Source organism: Asterias rubens, chromosome 9 (assembly GCF_902459465.1).
Source record: "Asterias rubens chromosome 9, eAstRub1.3, whole genome shotgun sequence".
NCBI lineage: Eukaryota > Metazoa > Echinodermata > Asteroidea > Forcipulatida > Asteriidae > Asterias > Asterias rubens.
In genome coordinates, this window is record NC_047070.1 from 966,435 (window position 1) to 983,160 (window position 16,726).

The 16,726-nt window shown below is 39.5% G+C and overlaps 1 protein-coding gene across 1 annotated transcript in view; it reads left to right on the plus strand.

Annotated features, from left to right (window-relative positions):
- The first annotated feature begins 64 nt into the window (after positions 1–64).
- The window catches only part of LOC117294396 (T-complex protein 1 subunit eta-like), a 29,710-nt gene continuing 13,048 nt past the window's right edge, over positions 65–16,726 (plus strand). The window contains exons 1-6 of the mRNA XM_033776775.1: positions 65–137; positions 1,469–1,622; positions 3,291–3,397; positions 8,972–9,150; positions 15,535–15,706; positions 16,399–16,563. Of these exons, the coding sequence (XP_033632666.1) occupies positions 132–137; positions 1,469–1,622; positions 3,291–3,397; positions 8,972–9,150; positions 15,535–15,706; positions 16,399–16,563 (783 nt within the window). The 5' untranslated portion in view covers positions 65–131. The remainder of the gene's footprint in view (positions 138–1,468; positions 1,623–3,290; positions 3,398–8,971; positions 9,151–15,534; positions 15,707–16,398; positions 16,564–16,726) is intronic.

A 16,726-nucleotide genomic window follows, 5' to 3' on the forward strand; every position in this document is an offset into this window, starting at 1 on the left:
AATATAATTTTATTTTATTTTATTGAAAACATAAATTCTTAATATACAATGATCTGAAAGTGCCTTATGTTTGTTGGAACTTTCATTACTCCACAAAAGCAGACGCTTAGGCAGCATTTTCCACAGCGAAGATGATGGTGAGTGATGGGTTTATATCCGGATAATCCTTCGAAATCAATGCATTAATAAATATAAAATTTCGGTTTTGGTGTAGTTGCACAGTATTCACTCCTTGTTGTTTCAAAATTATATGGAATTTTGTTTTTAAAGGTCTCGAAATTTCTTTGTATTTTACCAAAGGTGGAACATGTTTCCAGAAGGTTCCATGCACATTCAAACGAGAGTAGAAAGGGTGAACGCTATCACCATGACAAAAAACGAAAGAGTCTATTGATTAGGCTTCAATTTATATTACAATTAGTTGTTGTTTCACTAAAAGAGGGTAGCTTTATTTTGAAGAAGTAAAACATTACTGTTTCTGTTATTATTGTTAGTGAAACTGAATTTATTTTTGTAAAGAAAAGACACCAAATTTCACAAAATAAATACAATAAAAATATTCCTGTTGTTGGAAAATATCAATCTTGCCACCACTTTTTCACTCATTTTTACCGAAAGGAATACCTCGTTTAGATACTATAAGCTAATTCTTAATAATATAAATATAAAGAATGAAAAAAGATGATTCCCCAAAACAACTTGATAATAATAATATTATATTTGAGTTAACATGGTTAATTTATTCTGATGAAAATAAAGCAAGAACATGCCTAAAATACACACACAACAACACACAATCAACAGGAGCAAAAAGGGCACAGGGAAATAAGATAAACCAAAATAGAACACAAGCTTCAAATACTTTCAGTGCACAAAATTATCCAAGCAAATGAGAGGCCTAGTTGTGATAAGTTAACCCTCCTGCCGATGGATGGCGGAGCCGGAGGGTTACGAAGCATGCTTTATTTTTTGGTCACCAAGTGCTGAACCGCAGGTCCAATTGAATTGACGACCTGCAGAGCTCGGCTGAGTTGGATTAATTAAACCATTAAGTAAAAGGGGCGTTACAAGGCAGTGCGGGGGCGCTATATGAGTGAACGGCGGGAATAGTATTTAGTAAATGGACAGCGCACACTGTAATTTTTGGATGATTGTCAATATCTTTGTCCCCGTTTATATTTTTACTACCTGTAGTTTATATTTATATTTTTTTTTAAATACTGTGTTTTTTATCATTGATGCACACTGGAAGGCAATTTTCATGGTTTTTTTTATGTGATGTGAATTGAATTGAATTAGGATACTGCTATTTGATTAAAACAATGCGAGAATGTTACACTTGAGAGTAAGCTTACATTAAGGATTACATTACACTCAAAGCGGCCAATTTATGTGTTGGTTGTTCATGAAGAATTGCTGCATTTGAGTTAAATTAACCTTTTCCGATTTTTGAAATTTGTGTCCATAGCAACCACAGATAATCCTCCTGAAGGAGGGCACGGAGGCCTCCCAAGGAAGATCCCAAGTCATCAGTAACATCAATGCTTGTCAAGTAGTAGCAGAGGCAGTCAAGACTACGCTTGGCCCTCGTGGAATGGACAAGCTCATGGTCGACCCAAGAGGTATTTAATTGTCTCAGTCAGTTGTGTAGCTAGATCAGTTGGGGTGTCGTGGCCGAGCGGTTAAGAGCTCCGAATTCAAGCTCTGCTGATTCTGTTCAGCAGAGTGTGAGTTCGAATCCCGGTCGTGACACTTGTGTCCCTGAGCAAGACACTTAACTATTATTGCTTCTCTCCACCCAGGGGTAAATGGGTACCTGTGAGGGCAGAGATGGTTCTTGTGATTGATTTAGCCGAGTAGCGCATTTGTTGCACGAGGCTGTATACTCCCCATGGAGCTGAGATGGTTTAAGGAGTGAATTAAGGCCCAGTGACCAGGGGTAATATCTTGAAGCGCTTTGAGACACCCGTAGGGAGTGAAAAAGCGCTGTATAAAAACTCAATATTATTATTATTGTTATGAATTTTAGTGGTGGCTCTAAATTCAATTTAGTCCACCAAGGGCGTGCCGTTCAACAAAGTCATTCAAGTTTAGGTACGGGGGCCTTCGTTACTGAAGTGCAATCTAGGGGAAATCTGTGCTGGGCAGCACAGTGCATTTTGCTAAGAGTGCTGGGCAAAACTTAATAGTTTTGGGCTGGCCCGCCCGGCACCACTAGATTGTACTGAAGTGCAATCTAGGGGAAATCTGTGCTGGGCAGCACAGTGTATTTTGCTAAGAGTGCTAGGCAAAACTTAATAGTTTTGGGCAGGTCCGCCCGGCACCGGCCACCATGGTAACAACACTTGTCTCTAAGCTTAGTCTAGATACTAACTTTAAGTGCTGTTTTAAAATATTCTAAAAAAGCATGTTACTTCCTGTAGTAATGTAAACACAAAGAATGGGAAACAAGGCACAACAAAATATTGATTGTTTCCTGTAACATACTGGAAGAAAAGGATGTTGGTAGGTAGGGGAAAATAGTTAATCTCTATGATTCCCTGATACATAAAGTGAAAAATAAAGTAAAGTAAAAGGGGAAAAAGGGATTCAAATTTTCTTAGTGAAGTTTTATCTTTCTGTCATACAGTAGAAACAAGTTTTAAAGACATTAAACTCCCTAAAATACACTTAGCATGAGTACCATTCATAAGTTGCTTTGGTAGCAATTGTTAATCTTTCTGTCATACAGTAAATACAAGTTTTGAAGACATCAACCAACCTAAAATACACTTATCACAAGTTTTATGTTTAAAGGAACACGTTGCATTGGACGAGTTGGTCTATAAAAAGCGTTTGTAACCGTTTGTTATAAAATGCATATGGTTAGAAAGATAATTAAAAGGTAGAATACAATGATCCACACACATTTGCCTCTACGTGTTCTTCCTTTTACTTTGCGAACTAACACGGTCGGCCATTTATGGGAGTCAAAAATTTGACTCCCATAAATGGCCGACTGTGTTTGTCGACGAGGTAAAATGAAAACCACGCAATTTCGAGTGATACTTGTGTGGATCATTATATTCTACTTTTAAAATATCTTTCTAATTATATGCATTCTATAACAAACGGTTACATACGCTTTTCAAAGCCCAACTCGACCGATCCAAGGAAACGTGTTTCTTTAATTGCTTTGAGAGTAATTGTAGACCTATCCAAATCCAATATTTGGTGACTCTTTAAGGGCGACTCTTCTAGGGTTGAAACGTTGAGTCATTAACAATCTCTTGCATTTTATTTTCTTGTAGGGAGTGTGACCATCTCCAATGATGGAGCCACAATAGTAAAGCTACTGGATGTCATCCACCCAGCTGCCAAGACACTCGTTGAGATTGCAAAATCACAGGATGCTGAGGTAAGAAACACATTCAAGACAGCTTTAAAGAAGCAAAGGTCATGGTTACATTTTGCTTCTTTCCCTAACCCCTTAAAAATCAAGCCACTTGATGGTGTCCTCATCAAGGTCTTAACTAGGGGAGCAGGAACTGAGAGACCTCGATGAAGTCACTTAATTAACAATTTAATTATTTTTAATGTTCACCTTGGTCCAAAGATCAAACGAAAGAAGTAAACTTACAAATCGGATCCTAGCTTTAGGTGAATTATTTTGACTGTCTAGCTTTGAAGTCATTCTTTGTTTGGTGAGTTGTTTTAGGGGTATTTCCCGCTTTTTTTTCTCCCTTTAAAACCACTTCACATCAGTATAAAACAAAAATGGACCTCACACCTTAAACAAAAATTCCAGGTGTACACAAAAACCGTAAAAAACAGTTGTCCACCAGAGAGTGGCTGCTTCACAGTACTCTGGAAATCTAACGAGTTTGGATCTCGACATTCGCAGCTCCCAATCCACAATTAAGTCAGCAGAGAAGCCCTCCCATGACTCTCTCTTGCGTTACAATTGTGGTAGAACAAGGACCCATGGTCTTAGTGACCGATCATCCATTGTTCTTATGGGTAGTCAACACTGTTCAGGCCATGGGTTTCTATTTCTGAGAGTTGGCCTATTTCTTTATGCACCTAGTTGTGCCCGTGGAGTAGGCCATAGTTGATGAAATGGACATTTTTTGTTACCCCAGTACATAAAGCAGATGAGCTGGTAAAATGGACATCACATGAGTTACAGCCCTGATACTTCGGCTTTTAAGGGGCACGGCAGTTTTGCCTTGACTTTTTGTAAAAATTTAGGGCACCAAGGCAATTTTCAAAAATTTGGAAGGGCATCACGGCAATCATAAAAAGTTGCGAAGGGCACGACGGCAGTTTGAAAAAAAACCTCCGAGTTGCCTGTAAAAAATAGTTCTTCCAATTTTTCCATTTTCTAACTGTTACCCAATGAAAAAAAAGAAAGCATTCATCTAATTCAACAAAATAAAGAACAACTACTTACAATACACAATAAATAATTTTTGTTCATATGTAATACTACTATTGGTCATGCACGTTGTGTAGTTTTTCGTAGAGACGCTAAAATTCCCACGTAACTGCTCCATTTTGACACGATGTTGACAGAATAAATGCATGCGGTGCGCGACGCCTATGCTGTACATGATGGTACATCACATGTACCAAGCATGGGAAAAACCACTATCCCAGCATGCAAAGACACGTCGAGTCTTTTTCTCAAGGCGTTTAGCGTTGGTTCGCGTAATTTTACCACTAGAGGGCGTTTAATCGCACGCTATCGCTCTGTTCCGAAACGCCCTCTAGCGTTCGATGTTTCGAGTATTTTTTTTGTCGCACGCAAAGAACAACGACTAACGGGCCTGAAATCTGCTGTTGTGCCTTACGTGCGTGAAATTGGGGTATATTTCGTTGCGTGAAATTTACACAGACATCGGGACTTTTTGGCTTATTTTCGAACTTTGACAACGTTGAATATAATTTGTTTTCGGGACGAAGGGCACGGCGGCAATGATGAGAAAAGGGCACGGCAATCATTGCCGTGAAAAATTGTTTTTTTGAAGGGCATTGCGGCAATCGGTAGGGGCAACGACGGCAATTGCCGTCGTTGCCGTCGTGAAGTATCAGGGCTGGAGTTATAATTGCTGTATATTTTGAGAGAAAGTGGTATTGTGGGGTAGGATTTATAGGGCCACTGATTTTCCGCGATCGCGGAAAACGGACGGAATTCGCGGAATCCGCCCTTTGAAACGGAAAACGGGATTTCAGAAAATTTGATTTTTTTTTTTTTTTTTTTTTTTTTTTTCTTGACGCCAAAACTATTGAAATTGCATTCTTTATTAAGATTCTTTTTGTTAAACTAAAAAGGCATCAGAAATCAGACCATTAAAAAGTACGAGATCGTAACCGTGGATCATTCTGTTCTACTTCACACCATCCTCAATGTTTACACACATGATGTACACACGTTGTTAACATGGTTAAGCGAAGGGCATTATTCGCGGCACGTTTTAAACATTTTTTGTTCACCCAAATTGCATTTTCTCCCTCTCTTTTACCAACAATAATACACAAACTAGCTTACCTATGATCTATAAGAACACATACAATGTTTTTTCATCTCGGAAAGGTCTAAAATAAAACCGTAAACTGTCAACATTCTGTCGCCAAAGCGAAAACAAAATGGCTGACATTTTGTTTGTGGATGGAGAATGGTCACGTCCATAGACTTGTTCCCAAGTCTTTGATCATGCTGAAACAGCGCCCTCTTGTGGATACACTCCTGTCATTAGCCTACAATGTGGCTGATGCAGAGAATCAACTGCAGTTTTAGACTTGGAATCAAGTCTATCACATCATGTGCATTGATACTGCAGTCACAGTGCAACCTTTTTAGAACAGCAGTATACAAAATAATCCACAATTATAAAAAAAAGTATTTTTTTGAAATTTGTCAGTTCAAATGAACATTTTACGAAGTCAACAGTGCAACTTATCTCAAATTGATTTTTATAAGTGTGTCCCTGGGTATTAAACAACCTTTTATCTAATTAAAAAAACATGAAACGGAATTTTTTGTGCCTGAAACGGAATTCATGTTTTTGCCAAACGGAATTTGCACTTTTCTGAAACGGAAAATCAGTGGCCCTAGATTTATTATGAAACACCGATCCAAAGACCTGTTCAAATTTGTTAGTCCACGACTGCCGAGAAAATGAGAGCAAATGGTGATGATTTTAAACGATTTACTTCAAAATGATACAAAATTTCATTTACTTTCAAATGAATCAACACCTGGCAAAACAATTGCACTGGATTATTAGGAATGATATGTACTTTCACTCGAGTAAGTTATTTTGTAACTTGTAAGTACATTTTGTTTCATGCAAATAGTGTAAGTTCCCTTTAACTTAAAGGTCACTGGAGCATCTGTCACTTCTTCTAAGTTTGTCTTTATAACTCATTTACCCACAAAGATTACTGACATGGATTGGGTTTGAATTTTCGCCTGAAATGTTTGATTTACTAAACTATGGAGTTACTATTTAGGCCATAGAACAATACTTATTCCATACACTTTTTACAAGCATTACCAACTCAGCTTACCCTTCACAAGGAAACGTCCCGTTAACCAAGCGAGGATGACTCGCCCTTGTAATAGAAATGTCAATGATTGTACAGCAAATGAGCATTGACACCATTCAGCGTGTGAGTGTTGGGTGTTAATTGAAAATAACCTCACCTTGTCATACATCCAGCAGGAATTTAGCAGTGACACCTGTTTCTGTTAAATACTGAACAGCCATTGGGCGAAGAAGCCCCACTGATTGTTCAAGCCAAGTCTCCAGTCACTGCGATCTCACCCAAATGTAGTGATTTAAGTGTCATCTGTAGAATATTTTCTTTTGTGGTTGATTTATTCATTAAAAATATCACTGACAGCCGAGGGTTTGAATTGGAGACATTCTGGTCATGGAGGCAACAAAATGATGCAAAGAAAGCTAGTCAAAGGGAGACTACGTACATACTTTGAAGACAATAAAAACAATTTTTTTAGTGAGATCACTGAAAGAAACGGTGGCAGTGTTCTATTTTGGCCAAACATCAGTTAAAACAAATACACTAATGAAATGATGAGCTGAAAGTTGTTAAAGGTTGTATCGTAAACTTATGTGTGATCTCAGGCTACATGGCAGTTTTAACGATTAAAGGCTTCTGACTGGCACCCCCGAACACTGATATTGACAAAACAGGGAAACCACCAGTCGGTAGAGCACTGCCACGTTTATCCAGAGTTTGTTAGTTCAAGTACCCGCAGTACATATTAGTAAATGTTTCTTTGTTCAACCCAAATCGCTTAATATCCTCCCATGTGGTTTATTGTTTGAAAAATTATAGAATGTTCTATTTTACATGTCAGTTTGTAGGAGGAGAACTGATACTATTAAGAGTTACAGATGAGTGATAATGACTGTTGCTGCGATGTCATTATGTTATTACGGGCACGCCTTTAAATGGGTGTGGCTGTCAGCTGGTAATGTGAAACGCACCTACCTGGTAGTGACATCATCATGTTGTAAAACCCCCAAGATGTGATGTTTGACGTTTGCAATTCACTGATTTATAAGAGCACATTTCCAAAAGCCCTCTAATACAACAAAAGGCTCGGATTTCTGTAAAAACCAAATCTGGTGCGCATTTGTGTGGTATACCTAATATTCCCGTAGATATGAGCACAGCTCTAATACAACAACCAAGATTCGGCAGTTTAGTGTTGCAGGCTCGGATAACACAGACTTAACAATTCCAGAGATATTAGCCATTTGTTTTAGTGATTAAAATTGATCTAATGGATGTAATTGTTAACTCATCAAAAATATAGTTTTAATAAGACTTAAACGCTTCCAGCAGGATGAGATTATGTTTGTAATATCCACAAGGGCCCACCCGATTCTAAAGGACTAGTCTTATTCACCTTATATACATTTTTGCGTATGTTGCTATACCACCAGCCATCTGCGAGTTAGAAATCATGATGACAAGGTTGAGTCACAATGTCAGATCACCATGAATCCCCATTGGGAGTGTCATCAGTATTTTAGGGTGATAAGGATGACGCCCCTCTCAGGCCAACGTGCAATGTCACAGACAGACTCTCCTATTTCGTCGTCTCTCCTTGTTGGGGGTTTAACTTGCCCAATGTTGCCCTGTCATTGCTTGGCACTATGTGATTCACAGCGCTGCTCCTAATCACTGATTAGTACTTCATGAAAAGCAATGATTTCGTCAATCAACACCACCGTGTAGACAACAGGGGAACACAAGGTTAATTAGTTTATAATCACATTTGAGGGCAGCAATTGTCTGGTCGGCAAGGATGTACATGTAAACCATAGGGGAAAAAGGAAAAGAAAATTGCTACGTTCATTTTTGTACATGTCATTTGGATTATTGGAATCTGGACATCACAAGATAGCGTATTTCAATGTCAAACTGTCACTAGTTGTTCTAAAATACAATGTACAACTGTGCATCATGTAGAAACAGTGTACAAATATTGACTCTTTTGATTGCTGTGCAGTAGAGTTTACCATAACGAGAGTTAAAGCACTCAATATTTGATTTATAACATAATATATTATTCCTAGACATCTAGGTACCAAGAAGCTGCTTTTGCCATGGGATAGTACATCGGTTGCTATGGAATAGGACACCAATTGCTATGAGTTTAATTCAGCGGTTTCTATGGGAATGATGGAATTATCGCAAAAACTTTTTAAAGAAGACAATGAAGCAATTTCAGTTTTAGATGGGGTAAAAAAAACCTAAATAGGGATAACCCACACACTCGGGTAGGGAATGAAAGCACAAGCCACTATGCAAGAATCCAGTCCGCGAACTAAACTTGGGTTCACAGAGGTGAAAGGTAGAGTAAAAACCACTGACCATCTATCCGTCAACCTTCTAACCCCATCCAACAACTGTCTTTAAAACAAATTTGCCACCAATTTCTTTATGTCTTCAGGTCGGTGATGGTACCACCACAGTAACGATGCTGGCAGCGGAGTTCCTTAAACAAGTGAAGAGTTACGTGGATGAGAACGTGCACCCACAGGTCATCGTCCGCTCCTACCGCAAGGCCACCCAACTAGCTCTGGACAAGATCCGCGAGATCGCAGTCAAAATAGAGAGCGACAATCCTGAGTGAGTACTCCCGGAAGCCCAGCATTTAATCCCACGCTACCCCTAATCTGTTTAGACCCCTGTTGCACCCCCCTGGTTCCTCATTTACAGTTGTCACACGTGGCTATCTGTACTGTTGCCCCACCGTAATTTAAGTTTGAAATGCACTGTGGCAGATAATACAGAGAAAATTAAGTCTAATGAATGTGTTGATTGACGCATGATGTGCATAGCCTAGCTGTCCACTGTCAACAGCCAGCTAATTGAATGCAGGGGAAACTCTGAAAATTAAACTTTAACCGTGGAGTTGGTTGACTTGTGTTGGTACAGATGTGACAGTGATGTTGACATGTCAATCTAAGGACCAGTGGTAACAATGTCACGGTAACTAAGGACTGGCCGTCGACTTCACAGAGAGTTAGGACTCTTCTTATCTCGAGTTAGGACGAGAGGATTAATCTTAAGGTCTGCATGCTACAGTGCAGGGTTGGGACTCGTCCTAAGTCATAAGATTAATCCTAAGTTAGGAAGAGTTTGGTGAAATCAACGGCTGTTGTAATAATGTCACAGTAAAGACATCTGCATCCGGATAGCCAAGCACTGTGTTGTAGCTGTAATGCACACGGTCGCATAATCATGTGGCTAACTATCTGTTTATTTAATGGGCCCGGTGTTTTTGTTGTTGTTTTTTTTCAAATACCGCTCTGTCCCGTCCCTGTCCCCCCCCCCCCCTAAAAAAAAGGTGGGGAAACATTTCACTGTCTAGGTGCAGAAGTTAACAGTATGAACTTAAATGTTTGATCTTCTCTCGTCTCAATACCAAACACTTCCTAGCCTAAGTTGCAAGATCTCAGCATTGATCACTTGCTTAGAATCATGCATTGCTTTGAAAGGCTAGAGAGAACATTTATTTTTAATTTTTTTCAAAATCAATTAAAGTGGTTCGTTGTAAACATGAACTTAGAAATGTTTTTTTTTTTTTTTTTTTTAGAAATCCTTTCTCTCATGACAATTTTTCGCTGTCTGTTGTGGAAGATCAAAAAAGGTGTCGGACAGAATGGTGTTGTCACCGAAGTGTAGCAACCTCAAGAGTCTGTTGAATTACGGTATTTTGGAACCGGTGTGGCGGTTTCAACTTTCCGCTGTGTTCAGTTTTCCGAATGACCAAATACGGTAGCATTACGTCATGCGATGCCTGCGCACAGCAAGCGAAAGTAGTCCATTTTTAGTGCCGTATTGAGTCATCCATTACCCTCCGGTAGCTGTCATGGCGGCGTCCACGAGTCGAGTACAACTAGCGGCAAACGCGTGGATCGTAAGAGTTGTTTTTTATGCTAGCAGAGTGTGACCTGCCTAAAGTTGTACCCAGGAATACATGTAAAGATGGGGCAAGAGATTATGTGACTACACAGAAAAGAATCATAATATAAACAATTTGGGGGTCACTGCTGAGAGAACTACAGTACTCGCCAGGGTACTCGCGGCGGTATCGGAAAACTGAACACGCCGGAAAGCTAAAACCGTTTGAGCAACGTGTCGAAATTTCCAGCTACGTCACCCGGAAAACTGAACACGGCGGAAGTCTGAAACCGCCACACCGGGCTCCATAGTACCAGTGTAATGAATACTGGTGAAGCTGTGTATGATATTTATTATATGTTTTGTTAGTCAGCTGGGAATAAATGTCGTCAAAAATTCCCACAAGAGATGATGTAACAATGTCGAGCATGTACATGTACCTAGTTCGTCGGCTTCATTTGGTCAGATAAAAAAATATAAAACAAATTTACCAGATTTAAAAACCGAAGAGCGGTGATTCACACAGCGCCCTCTCTTCCGTCGCTGATGTTGAGTTCAATGACTGAAGAACTGTTCGCTCTTCGGAACTAAAGCTAGACTCATGCGTTACTGCTAGATTCACTTAGAGAGACGTCACTATACATCATTACTATTACTCTGTCGTTAATTGATGAATGTAGAATGAATAGGTTCTTGCAACGGCATCCCTCAGATGGACTGATATAACTCCCTCTGGAGTTTGTTGCTGATAGTCGTGACCCACCTTCTAAGGTTCAACTGAAGTTACATGAACTATGATCAAATAAATACCATAACCGCGGGGAGAAATTACTGAGCTGAACACAGAACCGCAATGTTACGTGTATAACATAGTAAACATACACCGTTTAAAATGCAACTTGGGTAATACATGTATGTTCACCTCATTTTTTGCTGACCCTTTTTTTATTTTTTATAAGGAAATTGAATTTACAAGTGCAGTTTGAAATGTCAGTGCATGGATTTGTTATTCCTAAAGGGATGCGGCCCATTTTTCTTTCCTTTGCTTTTCTTAGTAATAAGATGTAGAAAATCGGAATGGATACATTTGTAAGCAAAAACATTGTTCAAAAGGTAGCAATGTTTAAACCAATACATGAGGTTGTAAAGTCCCCCCCCCCCCATGGAGTTTGTATGTTTATCTTTGAAGACTTGTCATGTTCATTTCTCTGACGAAGCTGTTGAAAAACGCAGTCTAGGGGAACATTATGGTAATGGTTTACTCCACTAAAAGCCGGTACAGTGTAAATCATGTCCAGAAAGAAACATATGATTGACACTTCTCCGTGAAAATTTGATTGTAAGGACTAAATGAACGGCCCTCCTGAGTTGATAAAAAGTGAAATTATTCTGTCATTGTCCGTCTGTGGTTAATGAAAGACGAGACAAAGCGTGGGGCCATGAATTATTAAAAGATGACAAGACGCGAAGTGACACTGGGCCATGTGTTGACTATCCAAAAAGCCCCCAGAATATTTTGAATCATCCAAGAATTTAATCTGGTATCTGCTGGTTGACGAGGGGGGGGGAGTCTACCCCTTGGGGGGAGATGGTCGTTAATCATTTGTCCCGTTTAAAGTCGGTGTCATTTAGATGTTGCCCCCGCTCAACGAAAAAATGTGTTGGTTGGTAGGGTAGATGTTGGGAGACCCTTTTGGTTCTACATGGCTGGTGAAGACTAATGCACTTCAGCTGTTTACAACCCCCCTTCCTTTCAATCTCGCAATGAAAAACGATGTTCTTTTTTTTCTATGTGATATTGGGTCGTAAATCAATAGGCAGGGTCTTGGCCGTGGCTGCATGTAATTCTTATTGTAATTGGGAGACGACATGCAAGAATTGGCGATTCTCTGTGCCGAGTAATAACCCCGCAGGCACCTTTAGTTGAGTGAGAAGACACAACAGTAATGTGACTGGAAAACTCTGGCGCTGAGTAACTCAGGCTCTTGTGTCGTCATGCTTTAAAGGGCTGCTTTAATCACAGTGATGCTTCATAAGAAGTGACTGGGTTCTGGGGCACAATTTCATAGAGCTGCTTTTAAGCACAAAAAGTAGCTAAGCACATTCAAATTTTGCTTACCAAAATATGGGTACAAGCCAGAATGCCATTTCTCATGTATAATCTGTGACTGGTTTCCACTAACTTTTGCTTAGCAAAAACATTTTAAGTAACATTTTCTGCTTAAGCAGCTGCAAGTTTATGTGGAAGGTAAAACTAAAGAAGGTGAGTAGATTATCAGCAACTTTCTTGGTTTGACGGACTTGGTACAACCTGAAATTTAACAGAATTACTATTTGATTTTATTCAAGAGGGGTGCCACACATGAGGGGTGCCACACATGAGGGGTGCCACACATGGTATTTAGTCAGAATACTGGGTTTCAAAATGTCATCAAATTTTAAAACACTGAGTTCACAATGCGTACTTGCTATACTTTGTAATAGATCGTAATGCCAACTACACCACTGGCTAGACTTCAATTATTATTTTATTATGCCATTAACCTCACAGGTTTTGCAGTCTGGCACACTTTTAAACTTGAACTTGTTGAAGATTTATTGGTCTACCCTTCAACTTTCCATTTATAAGTTTCCTCCTACAAGTTCAGCAAGTATAACTATTTAAGATCTTTAAAATTCTTTAAGATCTTTCCGGCAATGAAACCAAAGAACCCTCAAGTGCCTAGCACTGTGACCCATGAGCGGCCTGAAGATAGCCGTGTAGTGAAGATTATTAAGAAACATCAGTAATACAACTGACAGGCTGGGGAAAACCAACAATCAGGAAGGGACTGAAAATCAAAATTCAATGCGCAAGGCCGCGATCCGGGATTCAAACCGGGTTCACAGAGGTGAAAGGCAGTGAATTAGTTAAGTTAGAAAAATGAAAATAAAAGAGTTCATTGAGAACAAAATTGAGGGCAGGTCATAAAAATTGCGTTTTCATGACTTGGAGCATGTCATTCTCATGTCAAATCACTCCTATTGCGCTTTTGCGCACACAAGTGTTCACAGTGTCTGTTCAGCATCTGAAGACATCTTCAAGACATCTCAATGTGCGCTTACATCTGACCAGTGTTGCTTAAAGTAAGATTGACTCCCATAGTTAAAAGCACATGTAAACCTGCCACCATCTCCCCAATGACAAGACAACATTGATTTGTGTGTACACATGTGGCACAACGTTGCGCAAGATGCAAGATGTAAACCATAAGGCGTCAGCCCCTCTCACCTCTGTGACCCAGTGGATGATTTGTGGGCCAAGTGAGAAACAAAGGGCTTACCTAAATCACTGTGTCCCCTTCTCACCAGTTCCCCACCCCTAGTGTCTGTGCCCCCAGTGAGTCAGATGGTTACGTATCAGCAAGCTGTCAGTCGATCAAATGCAGAGCAGCTGTTGGTTATGTACATATGATAGAAGGTATGCGTCTGACATTTTGTAGGGGGGGCTTTGGCAGGTATTGACTGGAGCTGTTTTCATCTGTGTGGTATTAGGTGTCTGGGGAATTGGCGAGAAATTTGTCATAGGATGTCTCTTTCTTGTGAATGTTTTAGAAATTGGCTCGAAAATGTTTTTCCATTTCGCTGATTTTAATTTCAGATTAAATGTTGAGAGAGGGGGTTTCTATCTCATATGAATTTCGTTGATGTTTCGTTTCTTTTGTAAAAAGTCTCTGCAGAGATTGCTTGTGGAATACTCTCAAATAGTGAGCAAGCGTAATGCAAACTTTGGCTGAAAAAAAATTCAAATAATAATTTTTCTCCCCACCCCCCTTTCTAGTGGGTGGTCCCCAGTGACCCAGTCACCACGTAACACATCATATTTCGTTAAAAAACTGATGCATCACAACATGTGTTTGGTATCAACTCGATGTAAGACATCAAGAACTGGATTCCAGTTGCTGGATTCTTTCCCAGATGACTTGTCCAAAATGACAGACGAGTAAGCACTCTTGACCCAAAGCTAGGGTAATGGCACAGTTTTCCTTCTCTCTTTTTTTCTTTTCTTTTCTTTTTGAGATGAAAAACAAAAATGCCATCATCAAATCGCCACACATGGAATCCCTCATTTCTTGCCTCGAGTGAGATTTCCTTTTTACAGAGCTGCCAATGATGTACGCATGGTGAAAAGCGTTCCAGCGTATCATTGTTTCGACATCAAATGTAACTTCAGAAAACCATTACACGGTGGTGATGTTCCATCGATGGCATCCGTATTGTTCATTAACACCTTAAAATGATAAGAGATTGAACAGGAAACGATGATCAGGCTGGGGCCGGAGTAGGGTGGTTATTAACACGCCCTTAAAGAAGTCACAAGTAAAATAAGAAATGAGATATGAGTCTGCATTTCCCCAGGTTTTTTCTGTTCCGAAGCCGTAAACTTAAAAAAATTGTTAAGCCAATAAAACAAGCCATACACAGGTCTAGAATTACACGAAGGCCATGGCCTCTGTTGCCCCTGGTCTTGGCCTTGGTGCTCCTTTCAAAGTTTTCTATAGTAATAAAATTTGTATTACTTCATGTGTTGTCGTTGTCCTTTCCATTCTGGTCAGTGTGTTTCAGACTTATAAGAGGGAATCTGATAAAATGATTAAACTATAGATAGTTTTTCGGATTTCTGTAAGTGAAGCATGGTTGATAATCAACGTGTCAAGAGATGTTTCATGCAGCTAATACAAATAATCCACTAAAAAGCAATGTGCAGTCTTCTACAAAATGTAATGAGAGAGCACACTTTTGACATCACAAAATGGCAAAAAGCACTAGATTTGTTCTTTACCGTAACTAAAAGGAACCAATTTATTTATTTTTTAATGACAACAAAAATCAGGAATTTATTTTATGGTTGTGCACAAATTATATAAACTTAATTCAAATTTGAAAATGTTTCATTCTTTTGCCACGCAAATGAATATTAAAAAACTTAAAAACCAAAGATGAAAGATGGCACATGTTCAAGGTAAAAAAAAATGAACAAACCTTGAGTTGATAAAAGCAATATCCACCCCCACTTATTGATTACTTGTAATAATTCCATCCACCTGTTTGATTGATTGATAACAGGGAGCAGAAACAGCTTCTCCAGAAATGTGCCGCTACAACGCTAAGCTCTAAGCTGGTCTCTGCCCAGAAAGACTTCTTCTCTCACATGGTGGTGACTGCAGTCAGTATACTGGATGAGAACCTTCCAATGGATATGATTGGCATTAAGAAGGTGCAAGGTGGTGCTCTTGAGGTAAGAGTCTTAAGCCCTCGGCCCATTTTCATAAAGCTGTTAAGCAGAAAATACTGCTGAGCAAAAAATGAGTCAGGCACTAGACACAACAATGCAAACTTAATGTTTTTTTGGCTGGTAACCTGATTCTGCTATTAAGCAATATTCTGTGCCTAGCAAGTTTTTGGGTTCATAGGCTTTATAAATTGGCCCCATGGCCCAATTTCATAGAGCTGCTTAAAGCACAAAAAGTAGCTAAGCACAACACAATTATGCTTCTGAGAATATGGTTGGTTACCAGCCAAAATGCTGTTTCTCATATGCAATCTGTGACTGGTATCCTGCTAACTTATTGCTTAGCGGAAACGTTTTAAGCAATAGGGGGTCGGATTTGAAACTTTGCATGGTGGAAGTATAACTAAGAGAGGTTTGCGATAACGCCATGTGGAAATCTCTATTTTGAGTCATTACACTACTACTACCAACACTTCTGAAATAGAGATTGCCATAATGGTGTTACCACAAACCTCTCTTAGTTATAGGGGGTCGTTGGTTTGGTTCAAAATATTTTGTGTTTCATACACAGTTTGCAGTTTTTAAATGACCTTATTTCTTGGCTCTATTCCTTGTCATTTCTCTCCAAAATGATGCATATTCTGTTTCTTTGTAATGAACAAGCCTTAATTTATTGGTGATTGATTTCTTATTTCCAGGAATCCAGACTGATCGCAGGTGTTGCCTTCAAGAAGACCTTCAGCTACGCAGGCTTTGAGATGCAGCCCAAGACATATAAGAACCCCAAGATTGCTCTACTCAACATCGAGTTGGAATTGAAGTCTGAGAAGGAGAATGCTGAGATCAGGGTTGACAATGTTGAGGTGAGTTGAAGACGGCCGCCCCGAGCCAACCCCCCCCCCAACAACTCCCACTCCTTTGACCATTGCACCTAACTTAACACCAATGGCCAAGTTCGGGGTTAGCTAGTGGTTGTTTAGTGACATATGTAGCGCACATAAGTTAGTGTGCAATCGACTCTAGTCA